This window comes from Sesamum indicum, linkage group LG1 (assembly GCF_026168435.1).
Source record: "Sesamum indicum cultivar Baizhima isolate 11 linkage group LG1, ASM2616843v1, whole genome shotgun sequence".
Lineage (NCBI taxonomy): Eukaryota > Viridiplantae > Streptophyta > Magnoliopsida > Lamiales > Pedaliaceae > Sesamum > Sesamum indicum.
In genome coordinates, this window is record NC_142657.1 from 772,967 (window position 1) to 795,471 (window position 22,505).

The 22,505-nt window shown below is 33.8% G+C and overlaps 2 protein-coding genes and 1 long non-coding RNA gene across 5 annotated transcripts; 2 read left to right on the plus strand and 1 right to left on the minus strand.

The window, feature by feature from the left end:
- Positions 1–1,051: 1,051 nt before the first annotated feature.
- LOC148789302 (uncharacterized) lies at positions 1,052–6,206 on the plus strand. Its single transcript, XR_016066214.1, has 2 exons — positions 1,052–1,332; positions 5,087–6,206. It is a non-coding gene; the product is annotated as an uncharacterized LOC148789302 (long non-coding RNA).
- On the minus strand, positions 4,325–11,067 carry LOC105160023 (uncharacterized). 3 transcript variants are annotated; one of them, XM_011077313.3, is made up of 14 exons: positions 10,710–11,066; positions 9,172–9,299; positions 8,867–9,052; positions 8,237–8,305; positions 8,088–8,144; positions 7,126–7,179; positions 6,990–7,052; positions 6,835–6,897; positions 6,288–6,452; positions 6,048–6,203; positions 5,217–5,297; positions 5,058–5,119; positions 4,879–4,962; positions 4,325–4,629 (listed from the first exon to the last, which is right to left on the minus strand). In XM_011077313.3, exons 1-13 carry the CDS (start codon positions 10,906–10,908, stop codon positions 4,890–4,892), a joined length of 1,356 nt encoding a protein of 451 aa, XP_011075615.2. In that variant the 5' UTR covers positions 10,909–11,066; the 3' UTR covers positions 4,325–4,629; positions 4,879–4,889. The 3 variants fall into 3 exon arrangements, 2 of the variants coding, with proteins under 2 accessions (XP_011075615.2, XP_088738277.1); XM_088882151.1 differs by lacking the exon at positions 6,288–6,452; XR_016066213.1 differs by lacking the exon at positions 4,325–4,629 and having other exon boundaries at positions 4,944–4,962; positions 5,058–5,143; positions 10,710–11,067.
- Positions 11,068–16,360: 5,293 nt separating this feature from the next.
- LOC105160157 (Class II aminoacyl-tRNA and biotin synthetases superfamily protein) lies at positions 16,361–22,215 on the plus strand. The gene is made up of 10 exons (XM_011077450.3): positions 16,361–17,038; positions 17,337–17,447; positions 17,548–17,661; positions 18,141–18,431; positions 18,509–18,619; positions 18,811–18,864; positions 19,644–19,723; positions 20,002–20,117; positions 20,463–20,577; positions 21,533–22,215. Exons 1-10 carry the CDS (start codon positions 16,529–16,531, stop codon positions 21,657–21,659), a joined length of 1,629 nt encoding a protein of 542 aa, XP_011075752.2. The 5' UTR covers positions 16,361–16,528; the 3' UTR covers positions 21,660–22,215.
- The last annotated feature ends 290 nt before the right edge of the window (positions 22,216–22,505 follow it).

Consider the following 22,505-nt stretch of genomic DNA (forward strand, 5'->3'; position numbering starts at 1 on the left):
GAGAGGGGGGTCAGGTTTATAAAGGCTGAATTTAGGGTTTGAACGCTCCAACGGACTAATTAATCCAGCTGGAAAAAAATATGACGGTTGAAAAATTAATCCGTTGGAAAAATTAGGCAATTATTTATTTTAAAAAAACAGCTGGAAAAAATTATTACTGTTAGGAAAAATTCAGCCTTTATCGTTTCTTTTTTTTTTTACATTAATAATTGCGTAAGAAAAATCACCAACGGCTACTTTTTTTGTGTACCGTTGGTGATTTTTTTTTACCGTTGGTTTTGTTACAAATTATTAGTTTTTTTTAACACAACAAATTATGAATTGATTATAAAAATTATTTTCCATGTAAATTTTTATACAAATTCTATTTACAAAACCAACGATTAAAAAAAATCATCAACAATATAGAAAAAAAGTAACCGTTGGTGATTTTTCTTACGCAATTATTAATATAACAAAAAAAATGATAATAGCTGGAAAATAACTGGTGAAGCGGAAAAAAACTTAGTCCATTGGAGTGGGGGTGCTAAAACCCTAGATTCACCCCCTCTCCAAGCGAATTTGTTTTTTTTCACTGTGGTTGGTTGCGGGGTGTCGTTCAAGTTAATCATGAAGCAGCTTTGACTTATTAAAAGAATGAGATGTAAAAATTTCCATTTCAAGCAATCTGCCTTATTTATAAGTTTCATGACGCATATGGATCCTAATTATAGGCCTAGTCAGTGGATGAGAACACTAATCATTTTTAGCTATTATCGTTTTTTTTTTTACATTAATAATTGCGTAAGAAAAATCACCAACAGCTACTTTTTTTTTGTACCGTTGGTGATTTTTTTTTACCGTTGGTTTTGTTACAAATTATTAATTTTTTTTAACACAATAAATTATGAATTGATTATAAAAATTATTTTCTATGTAAATTTTTATACAAATTCTATTTACAAAATCAATGGTTAAAAAAAAAAATCAACGGTAAGAAAAAAGTAGCCGTTGGTGATTTTTCTTACACAATTATTAATATAACAAAAAAAATGATAATAGCTGGAAAATGACTGGTGAAGCGGAAAAAAACTTAGTCCATTGGAGCGGGGGTGCTAAAACCCTAGATTCACCTCCTCTCCAAGCAACACACACTCACTCACAACTCACAAGTTACAACCCTCGTTCTCTTCATAGAGAAGGAAGGGAGAGAAGATGCCGCTGGGAGAGAGATATGGCGGAGACAAGAGCGAGTCTCGGTACTGCGGCGTCGAGACGGAGATCGACGATGACATGCCGAACCTCCTCTCCTTCAACATTCATTGTGGCTTCGATTTCGTCCTTGCTACTCTGGTCAGTTGTTTCATGGTTCTTTTTTGGTTTATACATTGCTCTTTTGTGGTTGTATTCTGACGCATGTGTTGTGCTCTCTGCATTGCTTGTCGTACATTTCTAATATGAGTATACGAAGAATATTTACATTTGTATATTTGTAGAAATAGATCGTTGGCGTTCAATCAAATTTAAATTACTGGCCGTTGAAATGGGGTCGGGGTTGTAAATGTTATAAATTTAGAGAGGGGGGTTTTAGTAATTTCGAACAAGCCCTTGCATTGTTCTATTATTTTGTATATGCTTCTTCATTAGCCAGTTTCTTTGCAGAGTTTCTATCTTGTTTTTCTTATTTAATGACGACGATAAGGTTTTCTCTGTTATATGTCGTGGAGTCGCTATATTTCTTATGCTGCTACGATTCACACCACAGTTCTTCATGCACAAACTTTGTTATGCATCATGGTTTAGACAACTCTTTTGACTAGTTGTTCGTAAGATACTCATTGTTGTTGTAGTTTTGAGCCAAGAAGGTTCTCTGTTATTTTGTATATGCTTCTTCCTTAGTTGCTTTCTTGCAAAGCTTTTCTGTTATCTTTTTATTTATTTTGACTAATAACAATAATAAATTACAATGATGTCTACTCAATATATTAATATAACTAATAATGATAAATAAATCACAATAAAATTACATAAAGCGAGACAAATACCCACATGTCCCGTAGAATTAGAATACATGACATCAAATTTGTTGATGAAACCTTAATCTTAGAATCATTAGGCTAAGGCATTATCGGTGTTTATTTGTTCCTTATTAATGTAATGACAGTTATGCACGGGGTCCTCAATCACACAATTTTTTATGTGTAAGTCGAGACTTGTATAAGAATTTTTCTAATGTAAATAAAATAAATAAATAAAACGAATAGAATAAAGAAAGAATCAAATTAGGAAATAGATTGTTCACCAACAACAAATATAATGTATAGGAAGTCAATGCTTCTATCTAAACTAGTTTTCATTTTGGTCCTTTATTTTAACTATATTAAATTTAATCCTTTCATCTATCAATTTTGCATAAATTTGGTTATTTAGCCTAATTTATGACTTTTTTTGCTGTTTTAATGATAAAGGCTGATATAGTCCCATCATAATACTTTAAGTGTATATAAATAATTTTTTTTTCAATAAACCTAAACTCTTATACCATTTTAGGCGAGTATTAGCTATGAGATGTAAAATGAATGGATATATATGGACTAAAAATGCTCTTTAAAAATTGTATACACTGTTCAAAATTACGCCAAATGGCTAAAATCAAGCAATTTTGGAAATTACCGATTAAAACTAAAATGGTAAATTTAAACGACTAAAATTAATAACAGTCAAACTTAAGGAACTAAACAAATAATTTTTCTTATCTAGAAATGAATGAATTCCATCACAACGTTAATTTGTTTTGGGCAGGAGGATCGCGAGTATTAGCTTATAGTATCTATCTATATTTATTCCGATTGGCTTATTACTGACTTATAGCAGGTCAAAATATTTTTCTTTATGAACAAATTATCCTCATACGCCTTTAAGTATTAATGCAAGTGATGAGGTATTCATTGTTATAAGGGTAGTTTAGTTCCAAAAAGATTATTTGACCAGCAATAATAAGTCAATCAAGAAAAACTATCAATTTTCATTGAATTTTTTTGTTAATATCAGCAGATTCAATAAATTTTGATTAATGGGGAAACTTATCTGTTAGACGAAAGCAAAAATCAAGAATACTATACGTAATTTTTCAAACCACAAAAAATTTACATATAATTACACTAAATTTTAGGGGAGGAAAATATAATTATTCCTTTAAAATATTCACTGCACCTATAGATTTTATAGTATTTGGAAACTATTAATTAGAATTTTGCATTCTTCACTCTTCTAAAATGATGTGTGTGGTTATATTGTTAAGCTTATTTTGCGTCCGTGACCGATTGGTCTGGGATCGGAAGTACACAAGCTGATTTATTAGAGTCGATAAAAAAATAACAACACCACGACTTTTTTAAGTATAAAAAACAGATGCTATTAATAAATAAATAAATATTTCCAAATTTAATTCAGATCCCACCAAATTGGCAAGTACAAAATTAAATATAATCAATCATTAGAGCACATTCGATGCATATATATATATTTTAAATTTTTATTATATGTATTTAATAAATAAAATATAAAATTAAAATAAATAAGCTATCATAAGTAATAAAAAAATATTAATTTTATAAATGTGTATAAATAGAACTTTATTAATAAAATTAGTAAATTAAATGATAATTATTATGTCAAGAAAACAAATACATTTTAGTACATTGCAATTCATGTATAATTTGCCATTATAGTTATTTTATGGGTCTCCTTTTCAATATACATAGTACAGGATATAGATACATATAATTATAATATAAAAAGTTTGAGTGGAATATAGATATAAATATTTATTATAATATAAAAAAAATCTATATAATGTATAGAGATATATAATTATTAAATTATAGAAAAAAAAATCTAAATTCTCAAGTGCCACTGCTATAAAAAATCAAATCCCGAGAATCATAGCCTAAGAATTTGGGCTCAAAACTTCCTACAAGAGAAGTCTTGTGTTCGAACATGAATTTATATGTTAAATGAATGCATGCATTAAAAAATAATTAAAAAAAGAGAGAGAGAGAGAGCTCGAGAACCCTATCCCAAATCTACTCCATCCCTCTCCGCTGTACCAAGATTCAAGAATCAAGCCATTCTTTGTATTGCAACAGGTGCAATAATTGTGATGATGGCATTACAAATAGTTTTGGTTCGTTTGATCGTATATTATGTTTATTTGTGTACGTTTTATGGTAGAAACAACAGTGCGGTGTATATGTGATGCGTATCTGGGAGAAAAATACATGCCATAAATAGAAGAGGTATGAATGATGAAGAATAAGATGACAAAATTTAATATTTCACAAGATGCTAAAAGTACGAATAAATTAATTTCCCCATGGGGAAAGATCGTTTAAGATGTGGCATCTGATACTTTTGAAGGCCAAAAGAGAGAAACGGAAGGAAGAAATTACACTCGGGCGACATGGACATACCTATACCTCGAGTAACCATTTGAAACTTGAGTGAGATATTCCACTCAAAAAATCCTATTCCAACTTATGTTCTCCTTGTATAAAGAGAAGCTGCAAAAGCTTCAAGATCTGGCATCAATTTCCTCCAACATGTAGAGCTCTGGAAACTACGAGCCCATCGGAGAGGGACCGAACTAGCCTGACCAAAAACAATAAGATCTATCGTTAAGATCAAAAGAAGATAGTGCAGCAACAACACTTTGATGGATAAATAGCTCCTCTCCCCAAAGAAAAACAAATGAATGGATGGATGGAAAACTAAAGAAGTAATGACTGGAATTCGGATTTGGATCCACTACGCATTTTGAAAATTTAATTTTAACAAATTTGTGTTTTAGTTTATATTTTGCTTGTCTCCATTCCCGTCAGCTAAGGCGGATGGGCATACCTATCCGGGCTTTACTTGTCAAAGTGTGCATGTTTTCCTTTCTGATGGGAGTTACCATATTGAATGGGCTTTTGCGCCTTTTTGCTGCAATATGATGTCAAGGAGAATAAAATTTTATATTGCAACAAAAAGAAAAACCATTAGATAGTGTTTGCCAAGGAGGAAGAAGTCATACTAACCAAAAGATGGAAGAACATGTTCTCAACAGAAAAAGGACGGGCAAAGCCAGCAGTGCAGAGGCCTAAAGCACAACGGGTCAGTTAAACTGCAACATGATACACCGATGTTCTCACTAAAAAGTTGAAGACAAGGCCATAAAATTGTTGTCAAGAACTTACAGCGAACCAAGCCAGCTCTTTTGTCGCCCAAGGTTCTGTAAGCTCATGGCTCTTCAGTTTCTCTTCAACTCTGTTTTGAACCTTAATCATATATAAGAAAGTACTTTTCAGATCATGAACAAGTTGATTATGCTAAATATCGATTAAAACTGACCATTTTTGTTTCAACTGAAGCTAGAATACTTAACCATCTACAAGAAGAAATAGCATCAAAGTATATAGTTCAATGACTCAGTGATAACATGAAACACACATGACACACCTACTAGTAACCCAAATTGATGCACTTTAATGTTTCACATTTCTTTTTAACCAAAACAACTAATCTAAGATGGTTCTGGCAGAAGTTCTGCCTTGGCACTGACAGCAAGCAACTTGGATAAGTACCGACATTTCCTAAGTGTTACGTTGTGCCAGAGTTATTCTATGTGGTGGCATGTCCAATGTGCAGTTCCCTAGGGTCAATAGTTTATTGTTCTAAAGGTGTTTAGACAGGTTTGGTGGGTTTAGTTGGATGATGATACTTTAATCAAGTATGCAAGTCAAATATTAAGCAAATATTACCATGGGCATAAAACCATGCTCACAAACAACCTCATTGCGATGCTCTTACAAACTATATTTCATTTAAAGAGCAGAGAAGGGGATTTAAAACTTTCCTATAAGATATCAACTGTAAGCCTCATATTCACTGTACAATCTAAAGTCAATGCACGACATTAAATTTCTTTCTGTGTGAAGAAGAATATTCATTGAATTACGTACTAGCACAACAGTGTATGGTCAAATTTCTAATAATGATTGCAAAATATAGGAATAAGCATAACATACATGATGATGGTATATTGTAGCCGACTCGACGAACTTCCCATAGGCAACAACTGCCTCCTGGGTATAGGGCTTCAAAGCAGAGCGTAATGTATCAACATGAGGTCTTGTTGCAGTAGCTACCTGATCAATGTAAGGTTTGCTGACTTTCCTTAATTCCTGCATGATAATCAAATTAATTCATGTGGTACAGGTGGATGATGGAAAAGGTAAACAAACAAACTCGGCGGATATTGACCTTACCTGAAAATAAGGATCAAGAAATTCCCCCACTCTAATTATGTGCGGAGTTACAGTAGTCTTAGATGATTCATATATCTCAATTGTTCTTGCACTTAGTGTTCGCACATGCGGTTCAACATTGCTGGATACCACTACCCACTTTTCTTTGATGATTGGTACCCATTTCTTCATATAGTCCAGCGGTAACAACAAACATCAGAATCCAAATCCGCAGGAGGTATAACGGAAAAGTTCATCAACTAATAAACAAATAGGTATGCTATCTTTAGCTTGCTATCAGCCTTTATTTTAGGCCAATGCTTTCAAGATTCAAAAAGAAGGCCTGGTGATATCGACACAAATTGCCCATTTTGCAGTATGAAGAATCATGAAACACAGACCAACTAAATATCTAAAAGTGGATAACAAGAGAAAGAAGAAAAGGCATCACCATTGGGAAAATACAATCCAACTTTCTGTTTCCCACATTGATGTTCAATCAAGCAAAACAAACACTAACAGAGACAAAAAAGACTAAGCAATGTTATGTTATGTGAAGCTGACTTACAGTTTTCATTGTCTCCAAGTGCGGTGCAGCCCACTCTTCAGCTTGGGCCTTCTTCTCAATAGCCTAAAACCAGCAAAAAGGGTGGATCATTATTCATATATTTGAAAGATAAGATCAGGATATATTATATAAATATGTGCAGCTAAAATGCTAACCTTTTGCATCAATGGCTCCAGAACAGGCTTCACATGCACTTTCCAGTGCTTCTCCAAAAGTATCTGAAATGCAAAAGGGACTAACTAAATACATTAATGTCTCAAAACCTAGTGAGATAAAAAAATAAATAAGTACCTGATGACGCATGAAATGGACTGCAAGCCAAGGTGGAAGCCAAGCACCATGAAACTGCATATACGTAAAAATGAACAAGCTTAACAAGCTAAATCCAGCAAGACAGATGGCAAGGTAGAAGCTGGGGACATTTATACATAAAAATAAACAATATATACAGCTAACAGAGATAATCCCACACTGAAGAGATAAAAAATGCCAAATGCTAGACTCAGATTTTCAGTAAGAACAGTATTATCATAGAAAGAAGACCGGGTCAAATATCAGGGGAAGATAGGGTGGAGGGAAAACAAGAGTAGAAATACACAGCAGATAAAGCGTAGCACAGAAAAATGTATGCAAGATATCAAGTTGCAAGTACATCATTCTCCACTTTAGCCAGCAAATGCAAAAGTTAAGTGAACTGAAATATGGCGGTTTAAGGAATCTAGAGAGCAAAAGTTAAATTGTCAAATGACACAAAATGCACAAAAGAATGAACTCAGGATGTTTATGTAGAACCCGAATATACTATTTCTTAACAGATTATCTTGGCATGCGCTAAATATTGCTCCAGTCATAAAATACATACATATCGACCTCTTGTGCCTTATTCCATGCTCCAACTATTCTTATCTGAAATTTACTAAGATGACAACATCAGTAGTCCAATAATAATGAGCAATAACTCAGAAAAAAATATTATAGTGCAAAGTGCTGATATAACTTCATCGTAGTCATGATGCCTGGCTTCAGATGAAACACACTCATATAGCTGATAGAGATATACAGGACTTCGCCAGTACAATTGTGGTGTATGAATGAGATGACAAGTGTGCAGGACCAATATAGAAAGAATATGACATAAAAACTGAAAATGGATCCATATGGGACATCAAGGAAGCCAAATGAGATAGCAGTTAGTTGGTACTGAAAGAATCAGGCTACATACTGTAAGCAAAAGATAACCTAATAAAAGATACCTCCATCAACTCCTTGGATTTGGATGTTGCCTCCAACTTTGCCTTCATAATTTCTTCCTGTGACAGAGTACATATAATTAGAACCAGTAACAATCATCCTAACCGCAGCAGAAAAACATCTAATCAGTAGTTAAACCAATGTAAAATACCTCAGCAATTTGAAGAGCTCGTTCAGTTTTACGCAACGTAGCTTTCTGGTTATCAATAATCTTTTGGAGCTGTCAAACCAAAATTTAACAGTAACACCAAATTAATCCATGAAGTCGAATCAAACCATTAAAGTATATTTAGTTCCGTCCTGATTAGCATAAAGTGAGTTAATCACATTATCTGATTAATAAGCAGATAATTGCATAAATCTTCTGTGACTATCAAGCAGCATACCCATATTGAAAAAGAACATATTATACTAGTGAAGCACAAACTGCATACTCAATAAATTCATACTAGTGAAGCACAAACATATTATACTAGTGTAGCAATATATGTACTTCTTAATGCATGGATGGTAGTTTTTCGCTGTGCAACATCATAGTTTCTCATGAGAATGTAATTATATCTCAATCTTTCCAGAAACTCATTTAGAGGCACCTAGAGTTATTCGACATATCAAACCCATGCACAATTTCAATAGATCTTGCAGTATTACACGAAGATCATGGACAATGAGTTTATAACATCAGATGCATCAGTAGAAGACCAAAAAGAAAAGACTCAAAGATCACATCATATTTAGTACTTCATAAACCATACAAACTTCATACATGCGAGTGACTTACACTTTCAACTTTAGAATTCAATTGGGATGCCTTTTTGTCAGCTTCAGATTCTCTGGCTTTCAGTTGCTCTTTTTCCTTGATCTGTACATGAAGATTGCTTTTTAGTTTCCCCACCTGCTTTTCCAATTCACGAGCTCTTTCATGAGCCTTGTCTTCCTGTTTTGCAGCATCCAATTTTCCCTTTTCCTAAGCAATAAACAATTAAGATCCAAATCACTTGGAAGCTGTCAATTTGTTAGCATAAAAGTCCCTATCATATGGAAAAGTGATATTAGAACTTTATGTTTGGGAGTCAATTCACTCACTTGTAGAGAAGCAACTTCACTCTTCAATGACACAATGCTATCTGATATTTCTTGAATTATCTTGTCCTTAGCTGCGATCACTGCATCCTTGTCTTTTATTTCTCGAATTTTCTCCTCAATACGGTACCCTTCAACATAAGAAATGAGTAAGAGAGAAAGAGAAACAACTACCAATCGAAAAACAGTTACACTGTGACATTGCTCACAAAATAACAAAACAAGGCAGGGAAGAAGCCCCAAACAGAAAAAAGGTAACCCACTTCAGCAAATCCATATGAACTGATTACATAATGTAGCAATATCCAGGTCCAAACAATATCATAACAATGAAAAGGTGAGGCAATGCTTTGACCTTTACTTGATGAAATTAACACGGCCCAACACTGGTTTTGGGTAGAAAGATGCCGAAATAGGGTCTGCTATTTCACTTTTGTAAGAACTCTATGCAAAATCTAGTGTCAATGAAGGGACATGCCGATAGTGGCCCAGGAGTAAATTCCACAGTTCTGACATAATATAGTGCCGTAGGAAAACACATAATTGCTCCTAGGAAGACACTTCCGAATTAAGTCAAGGAGATGCTCCAGAATTTAGTGAAGCATAGACCAGCAAACGGAGATCAGGATGTAACTCTTCGACACTTCATTTAAGTTTTACTTCATCCTAAACACCAGAAGTTAACCTTGCTATGCTTAATTCATGGCATGTAATGCTTTCATAATGGCTGTTTACTGCAGCAAATTCTAATCCGTTTTACCGCCAATTTGTAATGTTAAGAGAATTGAAAATGCATACTGATTATCACTTGTGCTTTCCGGGCCTCTTTATGCCAGAAAAAGACAAGGGCAGAAAGAAAAATCAATTGTAAGTTATCACAGAGTAAATCTGATGAGGAACTCTATGAATTTCTATGCTCCGCAAGATGAAGCACTGTGTATTCCACTGCATATCCAAGTCTTCAGCACAATATAACCAGTCTCTTCTCTACGCCAATGTTTGTGGCAAGAAAGTCATGTTGGTGTTTCCAACATCCAAGAATTTTAACTTCTCCGATGGTTTCATTTCTCCAAAGAAATTCTATGTGAATTAACTATACTCCACATTGAAAACCAGTTTCTAATAACCTCCTTTCACCACATCTTCTATATACGATGATCTGCAGATATGGCGTCGTAACGAACAGGACAAATATCAAGTATGCATAAAATCCACCCATCGAAGTGGATGCATATATTAGTGTTAAACTGCAGACATCAGACACAGAAAAAGGGAGAAATAGCTTGAACGCGGACCCAAGAATATGAACAATTTCAAACAATCATATTAGTTACTAACCCATATTCATGCATGATTGTCTTTAAGGGGAACCTTCCACATGCATGCGGAGAGTTCAACCCAAATCAATTTAGCACTTCATAGTTCACATAATATATACCCCATTGAAAAACTCGAAACATAAACAACGACACAGCCCATCACCTCGACAAAGCGTTTGTCAATAACACAATACAGAGAGGAAAAGTTAAGAGCCCACTCACCAAGACTGCTGATCTTAGAGTTGAGCTGCTCTGACACGACGGAATCAGGGCCATCCGATCTGGGTTCACCCTTAACGTCCGAGATTGAGGCATCAGCATCAACACCGACGTCTGAGATTGAGGCATCAGCATCAACTGTGATGCTGGTCAGCACTAGGAAAAGAAAACCCATCAACACGAACAGCTTCAACGCCGCCATGAAGCCACTACCGTAGGCCCGGCGATCCAATCTTCAGCAATTTATTGTAATTTCAGCCGCGTCCTCCCTACTACGTTGTTTGCAGTTTCTACTGTTTCTTTTTCCTTGCGGAGGAAGCACCGGTCGGCACGATGGAGTCCAGATGTATGAATGATTGAAACTCTGTGTTTCTATTCTATGCGCCTACGGCCTCTGTATAAGGACAATAATGCCCTTGCATATATCTTGTAGCTTCATATCATTACTTCCTTCTTTTGGGGTCCACAATCCAGATGCAATTATTCAAAGTTTTGAATTCTTGTTTTCATTTTTTATTTTTATAATTTTTTAATAGTAATTGGAGTGCATGAAAAATATTTTTATTTATACGTATTTTTATTAAAAATATATTATTGACACCATATTTAATATAAAATATAATTTTATTAACTAATTTAAATATATTATTATTTCATACGAAAATTTATACAAAATTTCAAACACATATTTTTTATTGAAAAACTAAAACTAAAAACAGACAGACTGTATCGAGAAAATAAGATATTATGAATTTATAATTTTTTTTTACAAAAATTATGAAGTCGTCAATTTATTTTTAAAATCTCATTAAGTTAGTCCGATATTCTCCAAATAATTTACGCATTTGTGGTTGCTAAAATTTTATAAGATTAGTAGTTTTATTTTATCTATATATTTGACGTAGATTTTTCAATAAATCATAAACTATATAATAATAAGAACATACAACAAGCGCAATATCAGAGTTGTTTGGTCTGAATAAAAAATGAGTGTAGAAGAAAAGTTAAGAGGAAAAATTAATGTATAAAAAATAATTTGGTGTTTGGTTATAATAATAATTGGAGAAGCAATAAAATTGTATTTATACGAGACTCCTTCGAAGTTTAATTTTATTTTCGTTTAAAATTGGACGAAAAAGTAGAAATATAAGATAAAAAAATGCATATTTTATTCAAATTTGATTTTTTTGAGGTTATTGATAATAATTATTAGTTTATTTAAACTGAATAGTTTTAATATTCATTTTTAGAATATTTTTATTAATAAAAAATATTTATGTTCTTAAGTTCAATGAATATTTTTACTAATAAGGTTTTAATTTTTTTTTATATACTAAATTATTTTAGTATACCATTAACTTCTTTATTTTTGATATAAATTAAGGAGAAATGTTAATAAGTATGGAAAGGCATAAAAATACATAAAATAAAAAAAATTCAAATCAGTATTTTATAGTATATATAAACTAGTATTTTGAGTTGAAAATGGCAACTTAGTCATTTGCAACATAAATGGAGTGTTGATAGAGTATGTGGGAGTGGATGTAGCGTTCATATTTGTTGTGGGTGGGGCGATAGTAGTTGGAGGGTTTTGTTGAGCTGCACGTGTTCTTATGCACCCGAATCTGAGAGTCCTTGAGACAGAATCAGCCCACTCGGTTGGATTCCACTGAGTCACTGTCCGACAATTATTGCACGGAGTACAACCCTTTTGTGTATTGAGTATTTACGTGTTCTACTAAACTTTTGACATTTGATTCGGTGGCCGTTTGGCTAAGCTTATGAGCTATAAGATGTTTGATAGTTTATAAATTTTAATATATTGTTTGATTATTTTTTTTAAAAAACTTATAAAATTTCAAATTAAGATATTTTGGATTTTATAAGTTTTTTTTAAAAAAAAGTTAGTTTTTTTAATTTTTTTTATAAAATCTTATAAGCTATATAAAATTAATATGTTATAAGACAAAAATATCATCATTCATATACTGACACACTCTATCTCTCTCTCACACCTACATCCACACACATTCTCCTCACTCTCTCTCCGAATTTTTCGAGCTCGAGTCGAGCTCAAAATCAATAGAGTAAACGCATCTCAAATATTCAACATTATTGTCTGGTCCAAGATGGGAACCGATGCCCAATTCCATGCCTACACTAAGGTCGGGATATGGTCGATGGAAGGACCTACCTGTATGGAACTCGAGAGTATAAATGTTCACACCAACATTCACCTAGTCTCTAGTGCCATGGACCGTTGCTAGACGACCACCCATGGTGACGGGCATTTTTTATTAATGGTTAATTGAAAATGATTAATTAAATTAGATTTAATTAATTATTTGTGTTGGACGCAATACCCAAGTCTAGCTGAGGGTGAACCTAAAAAGTCACACACAAATCATTATGGAATTTGTGGAATTAATTCGAGAAGAAACAAATTAATTTAATTTAATTAAATTAATTCAAAGAGAATATATAAATGATTGGATCATTTATTTAATAATCCATTTTGATGGATGACAAAAGAATTAATTAATTCAATTAATTAATTTTGGACTTAACACCTTTAAATTAATTAGATTAATTTATATGGTTTGACTTAATTAATTGATTAGATCAATTAATTAGAGTTTGTGTTTAGATTTATTTAATTAGATTAAGTGAACTTTGGACTTAGTGGGGCTATAATTAATTTAATTAATTATTATCCAATGGATTTTGGTTGGACTTAATTTAAGCCTTCGTGTCAGGAAAAAGAACAATAAAGCCCGCGAATTAAATCAAGCTCGGTTCATACTTGAAGTCCAAGCCCATTTGAGGGAGGTAGGAACAAGTAAAGAAGGAGTTGAAAATTCTCACCATGATAAACATAATGGAGTGATTATTTCATCATGGTTGGAGGTTATATGCATGTGTGTGTATAGGTTGCATTGGAGGCAAACTTGGTAGTTATTGGATTTTGAATTCAATTGTATGTAATATACAAAACTACACACATATCATGTATGACCAGCACCTAAGCCACGAAATTTGCTCTTTTTTCTCTCAAAAAATGTTCTCCTTTTTGTTACACATTGAATTGGATTCAAGTTAGAATATAAAACATTCCAAAAGCACTAAACACTAGTGTTAGTTTGGAGTTGTTTTTCTTCTTTGTTCTATCTAGCAATAGAAAAAAAACTACATCTCTTCCTTAGTGTGGTGTGGACAAATTAGTGAGATTCTAATTTTGGATTCTAAAGTGAATGGAATGGAAGAACGTAAAGAGAACAATGCATGTTGCTGCTCAATTAAAGAAACAAAAAGGTAAAGTTTCAATTTTGTTTCTATGTTTTTTTGTTTCATTCTTTAGCTACTTATCTAGCATATTTATATGCTGATTATTATGCTTTTGACAAATACTGAACGCCCGAGAATCTCAAACGAAACACCTCTTTGAATCATTTTAACAATTCTTTTATTTCACACTTCCGCCGCGTTTCCGAACCATCCGATTCTTTCAGACGCATCATTTAATCCAAATGACATATCATTTCACTCAAATTAACGCATCATTTCATCCAAAGGGTTTCACCCAATGAACACATAATTCCAACCAAAGAACCCACCTTTGATCAAATACAGCTGACTGATGATTGTGCATCATCAATCATCATTCACGCGTCGCACATCGTAACCAATCACTTGTTATGATTTAACCTAATCTAAATAAATTTATTAGTTAAATTTATTCTTTAATTTTTCATTCACCGTTGTCCAACATTTTACTCATCTCAGATAAAACTAATTAATAAAGTTACAATACAAAATATTAAGGGGTTGAAGATATATTTTTTAAGCTATGGACCTCAATATGTCCCCACTAGGTGGTGTACTAAGTATAGTAATGAATGAATAGATGAAAAAAATTGTATTTTTTACAGTATTTTCTTCTAATTTGATTTGTCTTGTAAAAAATAAATTAATAAAGCGTACAACGCAACAAAATTAGAGGGTTTGAAGATGTATTTTTCAAACCGTGTACATCAACACGTTCCCAGCACAGTGTGTGCTGAAAAAATAGATTAAAAAAATTTGTATTTTTTTGCAACAAGTTCATCTATTTAGTATTTCTCTTAACGTAAATAAATTAATTAAGTTTATAATGAAAACATTAGAGCCTTAAAGATGTATTTTTCACGCGATGCACATCAACATGCCCCAACATAGAGTGTGACAAAGGTAGTGTTAAGCAAATAGAATTAAAGGTAAAAAGCCCTTGTATTTTTCGAGGTAAATAACATTGACACTACATGAAGTTATGTTGAAATACAAGAATATCCCATACCTTTTGCAAAATTATAGGTACACCCTTTAGGGTTGATAATGTACTGTTTTTTCATGGGGTGTTGTGCAAATTCTTTTCTATGATAGGTTGTTGTTATAATTACACCTGCAATTTCAAATGATGTATTTGTAATGTTAAAAAAATGTGATTTTTTTCTGTGTATATAACTCTAAATTTAGGAGGTGACAATCTAATTTACTTTATTTCCTTTTTTACAAATACCTTTATTTTTTTACTATTTTTTGGAAAAAATAAATTAATAAAATCTACAATACAAAATGTTAGGGTTAAATATGTATTTTTCTATCTACTCACATTAACATGCCCATGGGGGGGGGGGGGTTGAATAAATAAAATAACAAAACTTGTATATTTTTTCTAATCTTTACAATTTTCATACCATCTTGATACCTTTATATAAAAAAAATATTCAATTTCACCTAAGATATTTGATAATGTAACAACCTAATTTTGTCATTTTTGTTCTATATAAGTTTGTGTAAAGACACAAAATATTAGTAGGACTAGTAGAATAATGGAAATGTAACTACTTGTATTAAATAAATACATTAAAAAATATGATAATTTTTTAAGGTCCTCAAGGATCTGATGGTAACTTGACGATGATTTGAATATTTCTGTGATTGCAGATTCGAGGGATTACCCTAATCTGAATGAATAAGGGTGGTCTCCATACAACTTGTTAGGTTTAATAAGGTGTTTCGGACTAAAATCCCTCAATGTTTAAATTAGTATTGAGTTCAGGTTATAACGGTTGCAAAGTGCGATATTAATAATGAATAGCCTATCTTTTATCTTGTAAAGTGTATCAACTCATATTTATAAGAGTCGATTGTACTAAATTGTACAGAGCCACATGTCATCTAAATAACCATTTGATAGGTTTGAAATTAATGGTGACTATTTGGGTCATTAGGCCAGGCAATTGGGTGCAACCTGACCTGATATAAAAGACGTAAAAACTTTGAATGTTTAGGAATTTTTTCATTTATGAGGGGCAAATATGTCTTTTGGGGTTATTTCATTGTATTTCCATTATAAATTAGTTGGATCAGAAATATAACTATTTATTTATATTTTTATTAATATCGATAAAATTAGTAAATTTTAATTGATAAAAAAATTTATTTATTAAATAAAAATAAACATTGAAGGTACTATAGATAGTTGCTGAATTTTGGTAAAAAATTTACGTATACAAAAAACCTCATAGAGTATGTTGTAAATTCCCGAGCATAAATCAACTTGCAGAGTGTGTGTGTGTGTTTTTCTTTATAATTTAAAGAAAAAAGGAAAAAAGACAATCCACAAAGGAGGAGGAATCGGCCCAAATCCAATAGCTAAACCCGAAGGAGAAGTGAAAACTTCGGCCGCCAACCATTTCTTCGTCTTCTTTGCTTTCCTCAATACTCGAATCCATTCCACTGATAATTCCTTCACTCGATAATCCCACAATTTTTCTCACGAAATGTCGTCCGAAGAGCCACTGCAGAGCACTCCTTCCGAGGAGAATCCCGAGAAGAAGCTCTCCAAGAAAGAGCTAGCCAAGCTGGAGCGACAGCGCAAACGCCAAGAAGCCGCCGCGGCCGCCTCTGCTGCAGCCGGTGTTTCCGCTGTCACCCTCGAAGCCGAGGACCCATTGGCGGCGAATTACGGCGAAATCCCGTTAAACGACCTGCAATCCAAGGAAATATCCGGTAAGAAGTGGACGGAGGTAAAGGATTTGACTAATGAGTTGAAGGATCAGGTTGTGTTGATACGTGGGCGCGCCCAGGCGATCCGCGCTGTCGGGAAGAAGATGGCGTTCCTGGTGGTGAGGGAACGGGGTTTTACGGTGCAGTGTGTCTTGACTGTGGCGCAGGATGTTGTCAGCCCGCAGATGGTGAAGTTTGCCACTAGTTTGAGCCGGGAGAGTATAGTTGATATCGAAGGGGTTATATCGGTTCCGACCCAACCAATCACTGGCGCTAGTCAGCAGGTATTTTTCTGGGGTTTTGGTGTTTTATGTTTTTTGGAAGATTTTTGAAAGAATTGAAAGGTTTTGTAATACTTCTAGTACGCTTCTGCTTGTGAGTTCATACTACTTAGGTATCAAATGTTTGCATCTTCTGCTTCTTATATCTGTAGTTGTATATTGAGTTACGAGGTTGCTTGCTTGATTAGTTTAGAATCATTATATGGGTCTTAAGTTTACTTGTATTAATGTGATTATGTTATTGTATTTTGTTCTTCTGTTGTATCTAATAATATTTGGTGGATTTGTTTAATTCTGATAGGTGGAAATTCAAGTGAGGAAGCTTTATTGTGTGAACAAGGCTGTTCCAGCACTGCCTATTAATATTGAGGATGCAGCAAGAAGTGAGCTCGAAATAGAAAAGGCTTTACAGGTATACTGCTTCATTTATACACATGTTTTCTCGTGCGATTATGCACGTGACTCGTCTTATACTTGAAACTGTCGTAGTGATGAGTGTTTTCTGGATGCAGGCTGGTGAGCAGCTTGTGCGGGTGAATCAGGATACTCGTTTGAATTTTAGAGTTCTTGACATGCGTACTCCTGCCAATCAAGCAATTTTTCGAATTCAGTGTCAAGTTGAGAATGTAAGAGTATACAGGTTCAGTTTTGTATGAGATCCCCATTTTCGTAGGCAGCTATATCTATCTCAAGGTCTCAAACGAGTGTTTTTTTTCTTTTGTTTCCTACATGCGGTCCATGTGGATTTAGTAACACTAATTGAAATTCTCACGCAGTCTTAGTAGTAATAGTGATATCTATTTGTCTTGGTGAAGTTCAGTTATGGATTTCTGAATGTTTTTGCCTAATGTGTGAGCCCAAATTTGGGTTTGGAGGTATTTTTATAAGAAAATTTTGGGTAGTTGTTCAATTTGGTGAGACTTACCTATATAAGTTCATGCTGTCTGGTGTAATGGCCAATATTTTGGAAGAATATTGATATTTTTGCAGTTGTCCTCTGCATTTTTTTGTTGTTGGTCGACATCAATCTGGCGATGCTTAATTAACTGCCACTATCAGTTTATATCTACATACTGATCCTAAATGTTATTATGTGTTCATGCAGATATTTAGGCAGTTTTTGTTGTCTGAAGGTTTTGTTGGGATCCACACACCAAAATTGATTGCTGGTTCTAGTGAAGGCGGTTCAGCTGTTTTTAGATTTGATTACAAAGGAACACCTGCATGTCTGGCACAGTCACCACAGCTTCATAAGCAAATGTCGATTTGTGGTGATTTTGGTCGTGTATTTGAAGTTGGTCCTGTCTTCAGAGCAGAGGACTCTTTTACACACAGACACTTGTGTGAGTTTACAGGTCTTGATGTTGAAATGGAGATTAAGGAGCACTATTCAGAGGTATGTATTACTTTGTAGAAGCTTGGGCTACTTCTAGATCTCGTTTTCTAGATGATGACCTGACCATATTCATGCAGGTGATGGACATTGTTGATCGCTTATTTGTGACAATGTTTGACAGTTTGAATGAGAAATGTTCCAAAGAGCTTGAAGCCATCAATAGGCAATACCCTTTTGAGAAGCTGAAGGTTGAGCCATTAACAGTTTTACACCATTTATTATTTAGATATCATACTAAGTAGAATGATCTCTGAACTTCATGAAGAAAAACATTGGTTGTTGTGGCAGAACCATGGTTTGGCTATTCCATGTGTCCATCCACAGATATGCTATTTCCAAAAGCTGGTGTTAATTCTTATAATTGACTTTGCATATGCAGTACCTTCGGAAGACCTTGAGGCTTACCTTTGAAGAGGGGGTTCAAATGCTGAAGGTAAGTGTGGAAAAAATGAGTGTTGATATCTTTCTGTAAAGAGATGTCCAGTCTTATTTTTGTCTTGAAGACAATTGGTGAAGATGTGAATGCTATGTAAAACTAATTTTTTTCAAGAGATTGTTTTATATGTCTAATATTAACCCAAAATATGCAGGTCTGTGAAATTACATGCTTTTTGCTTTCAGAAATTCATGTTTTTGGCAATTATAGACTTATAGTGTATATTCAATTTTGATGTTCTTAGGAGGATTCCTGATTGCTTAAATATTGTGGAAGGCGAGGGTTCTATCAATGGGCTAAATCAATAAATTGAGCACACTATATAATGCATTGCTGAATATTCTCCCCAATAAAAGTTTCAATCTACAATAAAATATTAAAGAAACTACACTAAATTAAAAATGTGATCTGATCCGTATGAGCTCAATTAAAATGTACTGTGATACAGTGAAAATTTTAGCATAAGAATACGTGTGTATGGTACACTTCCTTTATAAAAGCAAATCATGGAAAATCTGTGTAATAGATGCTAATATCTGTGGATTAAAGAACTAGGTTCACTATGCATTAAATTCTTAATTAGTAGTTACCTAATTAATGAATACAGTTTTCAGGATAAAATGTTGTGCTTCTACTAGAATTTTTAATTGTTGGTCTTCTTCACTGGTTTCTGCTTTGTGCCAGTGAGTGCTTGTAAATTTTCATTTTTATCCGTGATAGTACATATATCATTATAAGGTAGGTCTGTGGTACCTTAATGACTGCTGCTTCTGCAGGAAGCTGGTGTCGAAATTGATCCCCTTGGAGATCTCAACACTGAATCAGAGAGAAAGCTTGGCCAGCTTGTACTGGAGAAGTATGGTGCTTTTTACTTATTGATTCTATTCAATCTATTCTCTTGAACCTATGAGTAAGGTCACCATGTAAGAGTGAACCTTGTCAACTTGTCAAATTCACCGATTTAAATTTCAATATGTCTGAAGACAATGACTAGAAGCTAAAAGGTGTAGCTTCAGCTTGTGGTTTACATCACCTGTATTTTGTCCCTATTTTTTCTTGCCTTATATCTCTTTTTATTTCCTGTGCAAGTGGATGTATCTGGCAGAATTTATCATGTTGAAATGCTTATTGTAGGTATGGCACTGAGTTCTACATACTTCACCGCTACCCTCTGGCTGTTAGACCATTTTACACCATGCCTTGTCATGATAATCCGAAGTATAGCAATTCATTTGATGTTTTCATTCGGGGTAAGCATGGAATTTATTCATATGCCTGAGTCATTTTCTTGCCCAAAATATGCAAATGGCTGCATTCAAAATAAATGCTGAGAAATGGTTCTTGCATATCTTCAATATATCTGTTGTTACTTGTTACCTACAATGTACCTTGCATGTTTCTTAATTCTCCTTCATGGTTGACAGTTGAAGTAAACTTGTACTCATGTCATAAATGTTTGAGCTGCTTTGAAACTTGTTCTCTCCTATATAAGAAGCACGAAGTTCTTATACATCTTTTATGAGCCATAATAAGAGGAAGTTCTGCATTGATGAATTGGGATCTGATTCCTAAATATTTTATTGGCTTCTTTTTAGGTGAGGAGATTATATCAGGAGCTCAGCGTGTCCATGTCCCCGAGTTTTTGACGGAGCGTGCACAATCATTGGGAATTGACGTCAAGACAATATCAACATATATTGATTCCTTCAGGTGCACTTTCTATTAACTATTGTCCTTTTTCATATTCTATATATTTATTCTTATTCTCAAAATTCAAAGTCTTCACACTCTATGCTGTTTGCTACATTATTTTCACAAGATTGCTGAGAGCCAAATTCTCTTTATTGAAAAAGGCAGGTTGTTTGTTGATTACTTCATATTTAATTCTATGCTTATGACCTTGAAAAGAATTATGTTTATTTTGTCCTTCAAAAGTAGAAATGCTGTTTGAGATTGCAATTATACAGAGTAGGTTGATGGGAAAACCAAAAAGATCATAGATGATATTTCCAGAACTAGCTGTGACCTTATTTGTTGGATGTGAAGACTAGGAAATCGAAAATAATTTCTACTTTTTTGGTATAGAAGGAACATTGAGATGTTTTGACCCTGTTCTTTTGTTGTCTCCCTATAATGAGCACAAATTCCAGATAGACTCATTTCATCCTTGCAAAACAAGGGAAAAGTAGATGTTTCCTAGCAAGATGGAAAGATTCTCACCTTTGCAGTGAATACATTTCCCCTCGTTATATTTGCAGCAACAACTAGTTGTTTCCTCGTGTCAATTTTTTTCTTTCCTTTTTTTCCCCTTGTATTCTCTAAGAATCTTCTTATTACAGGCTATGTCACCACTAGAGAGGTTTTGCGTATTTACTAATTTTGTCTTTCTTGTGGGAGTTCAATTATGGTCCACACATTCAGAACTTGCTTAAAATGGGGAATATGGGGTTTCTTTATCAAGTTATTGTAGGTATTGCATTTATCAGGGGGTCTCGTCAGTGTCTTAATTGCCTTTACCAGAAGTGTAATTACTTGTGTGCTTCAATATAAAGAAAAATCACCTGTCACAGCATTTGGTGTAAGTAAAGCATGTAATTGCGACTGAAACAATTCTGTTATTCATCGTTGCAATATATGTTACTGATTCCTTGGTGCTTCTTGAAAGGTACGGCGCACCACCTCATGGTGGGTTTGGAGTGGGATTGGAGCGCGTAGTGATGCTTTTCTGTGCCCTCAACAATATCCGCAAGACATCACTTTTCCCTCGTGATCCACAGAGAATAACTCCATGATTATCGCTTTGGGTTTCCCCTTGCTTTTCTAAAGACCTACTGTTGAATGCTGTCCCAATTGTTTTGGTATTGAAAAGACTAGAATAGAATTATGCACACTTGATGATTGTTAATGAAACGATATTTTGGCAGCTCAAGGTGTTCATGGCCCTCTCCTGTTCATGGTCTCCTGAATTTGCTGTGTACTCGAGTCGAACGCGGATTGTTCAGTCTCAATCAGTAGTTATTAGGTTCAAGAATCTGCTGCATTTGAGTGACCTCGACTCTGATCATGACCACGAGTTAGGGCACGAATTCAGGACTATAGATCGCATAAACACATGTTTGGTATCTCAGCAGAATGAGTTAGATTCACTAAATTGGAAGCGGTCCGTTCGTTCCAGCTGAGCTGTTCAACTGTTGTGTATGCCTTTTCTGTCAAGTGTAGATGATGCAGATCAGGAATATAGAGCAAGTGATTGTGATGCACTCGAGAGCTTAGGGTTGAAAACTAAATTAATTGAAATGGATTGTTAACTTTTCGTTTGAATTTAATTTGTTAAATTGAATTTGAGTATTTTTTTTTTGTGTTTGATTTGAGGTAGTTTCGATTAATGTAAAATGAATAAAATATATTTAAAAAAAATCAAATTATTCAAATATGATTTATGTTTAATTTAATTAAAATTGGTTTGAGTTTGATTATAAGAACAATCAATCAAATTTCAAGTATAATTTTTCAAGATCAATGTTAGTTCAAATAAGTTTGCAAATGTGTTGTATTCGATTTGAAGTATTTGGCATCCTACGAAAGCCCAATTGTGGTGAAAGGTCTTTTCAAAAAGTAAAATTGACATAAGTATTAAG

What these genes read in the sequence shown, in the direction of transcription:
- LOC105160023 (XM_011077313.3), bottom strand. Translation starts at nt 10,908, where the DNA reads ATGGCGGCGTTGAAGCTGTTCGTGTTGATGGGTTTTCTTTTCCTAGTG. An exon ending in AATCCAAGGAGTTGATGGAG is followed by an intron (nt 7,180 to 8,087) that starts GTATCTTTTATT and finishes ACGTATATGCAG; the next exon opens with TTTCATGGTGCTTGGCTTCC. An exon ending in CTACAATATACCATCATCAT is followed by an intron (nt 5,298 to 6,047) that starts GTATGTTATGCT and finishes TATATGATTAAG; the next exon opens with GTTCAAAACAGAGTTGAAGA.
- LOC105160157 (XM_011077450.3), top strand. Translation starts at nt 16,529, where the DNA reads ATGTCGTCCGAAGAGCCACTGCAGAGCACTCCTTCCGAGGAGAATCCC. An exon ending in TCACTGGCGCTAGTCAGCAG is followed by an intron (nt 17,039 to 17,336) that starts GTATTTTTCTGG and finishes TAATTCTGATAG; the next exon opens with GTGGAAATTCAAGTGAGGAA. An exon ending in AGGGGGTTCAAATGCTGAAG is followed by an intron (nt 18,865 to 19,643) that starts GTAAGTGTGGAA and finishes CTGCTTCTGCAG; the next exon opens with GAAGCTGGTGTCGAAATTGA.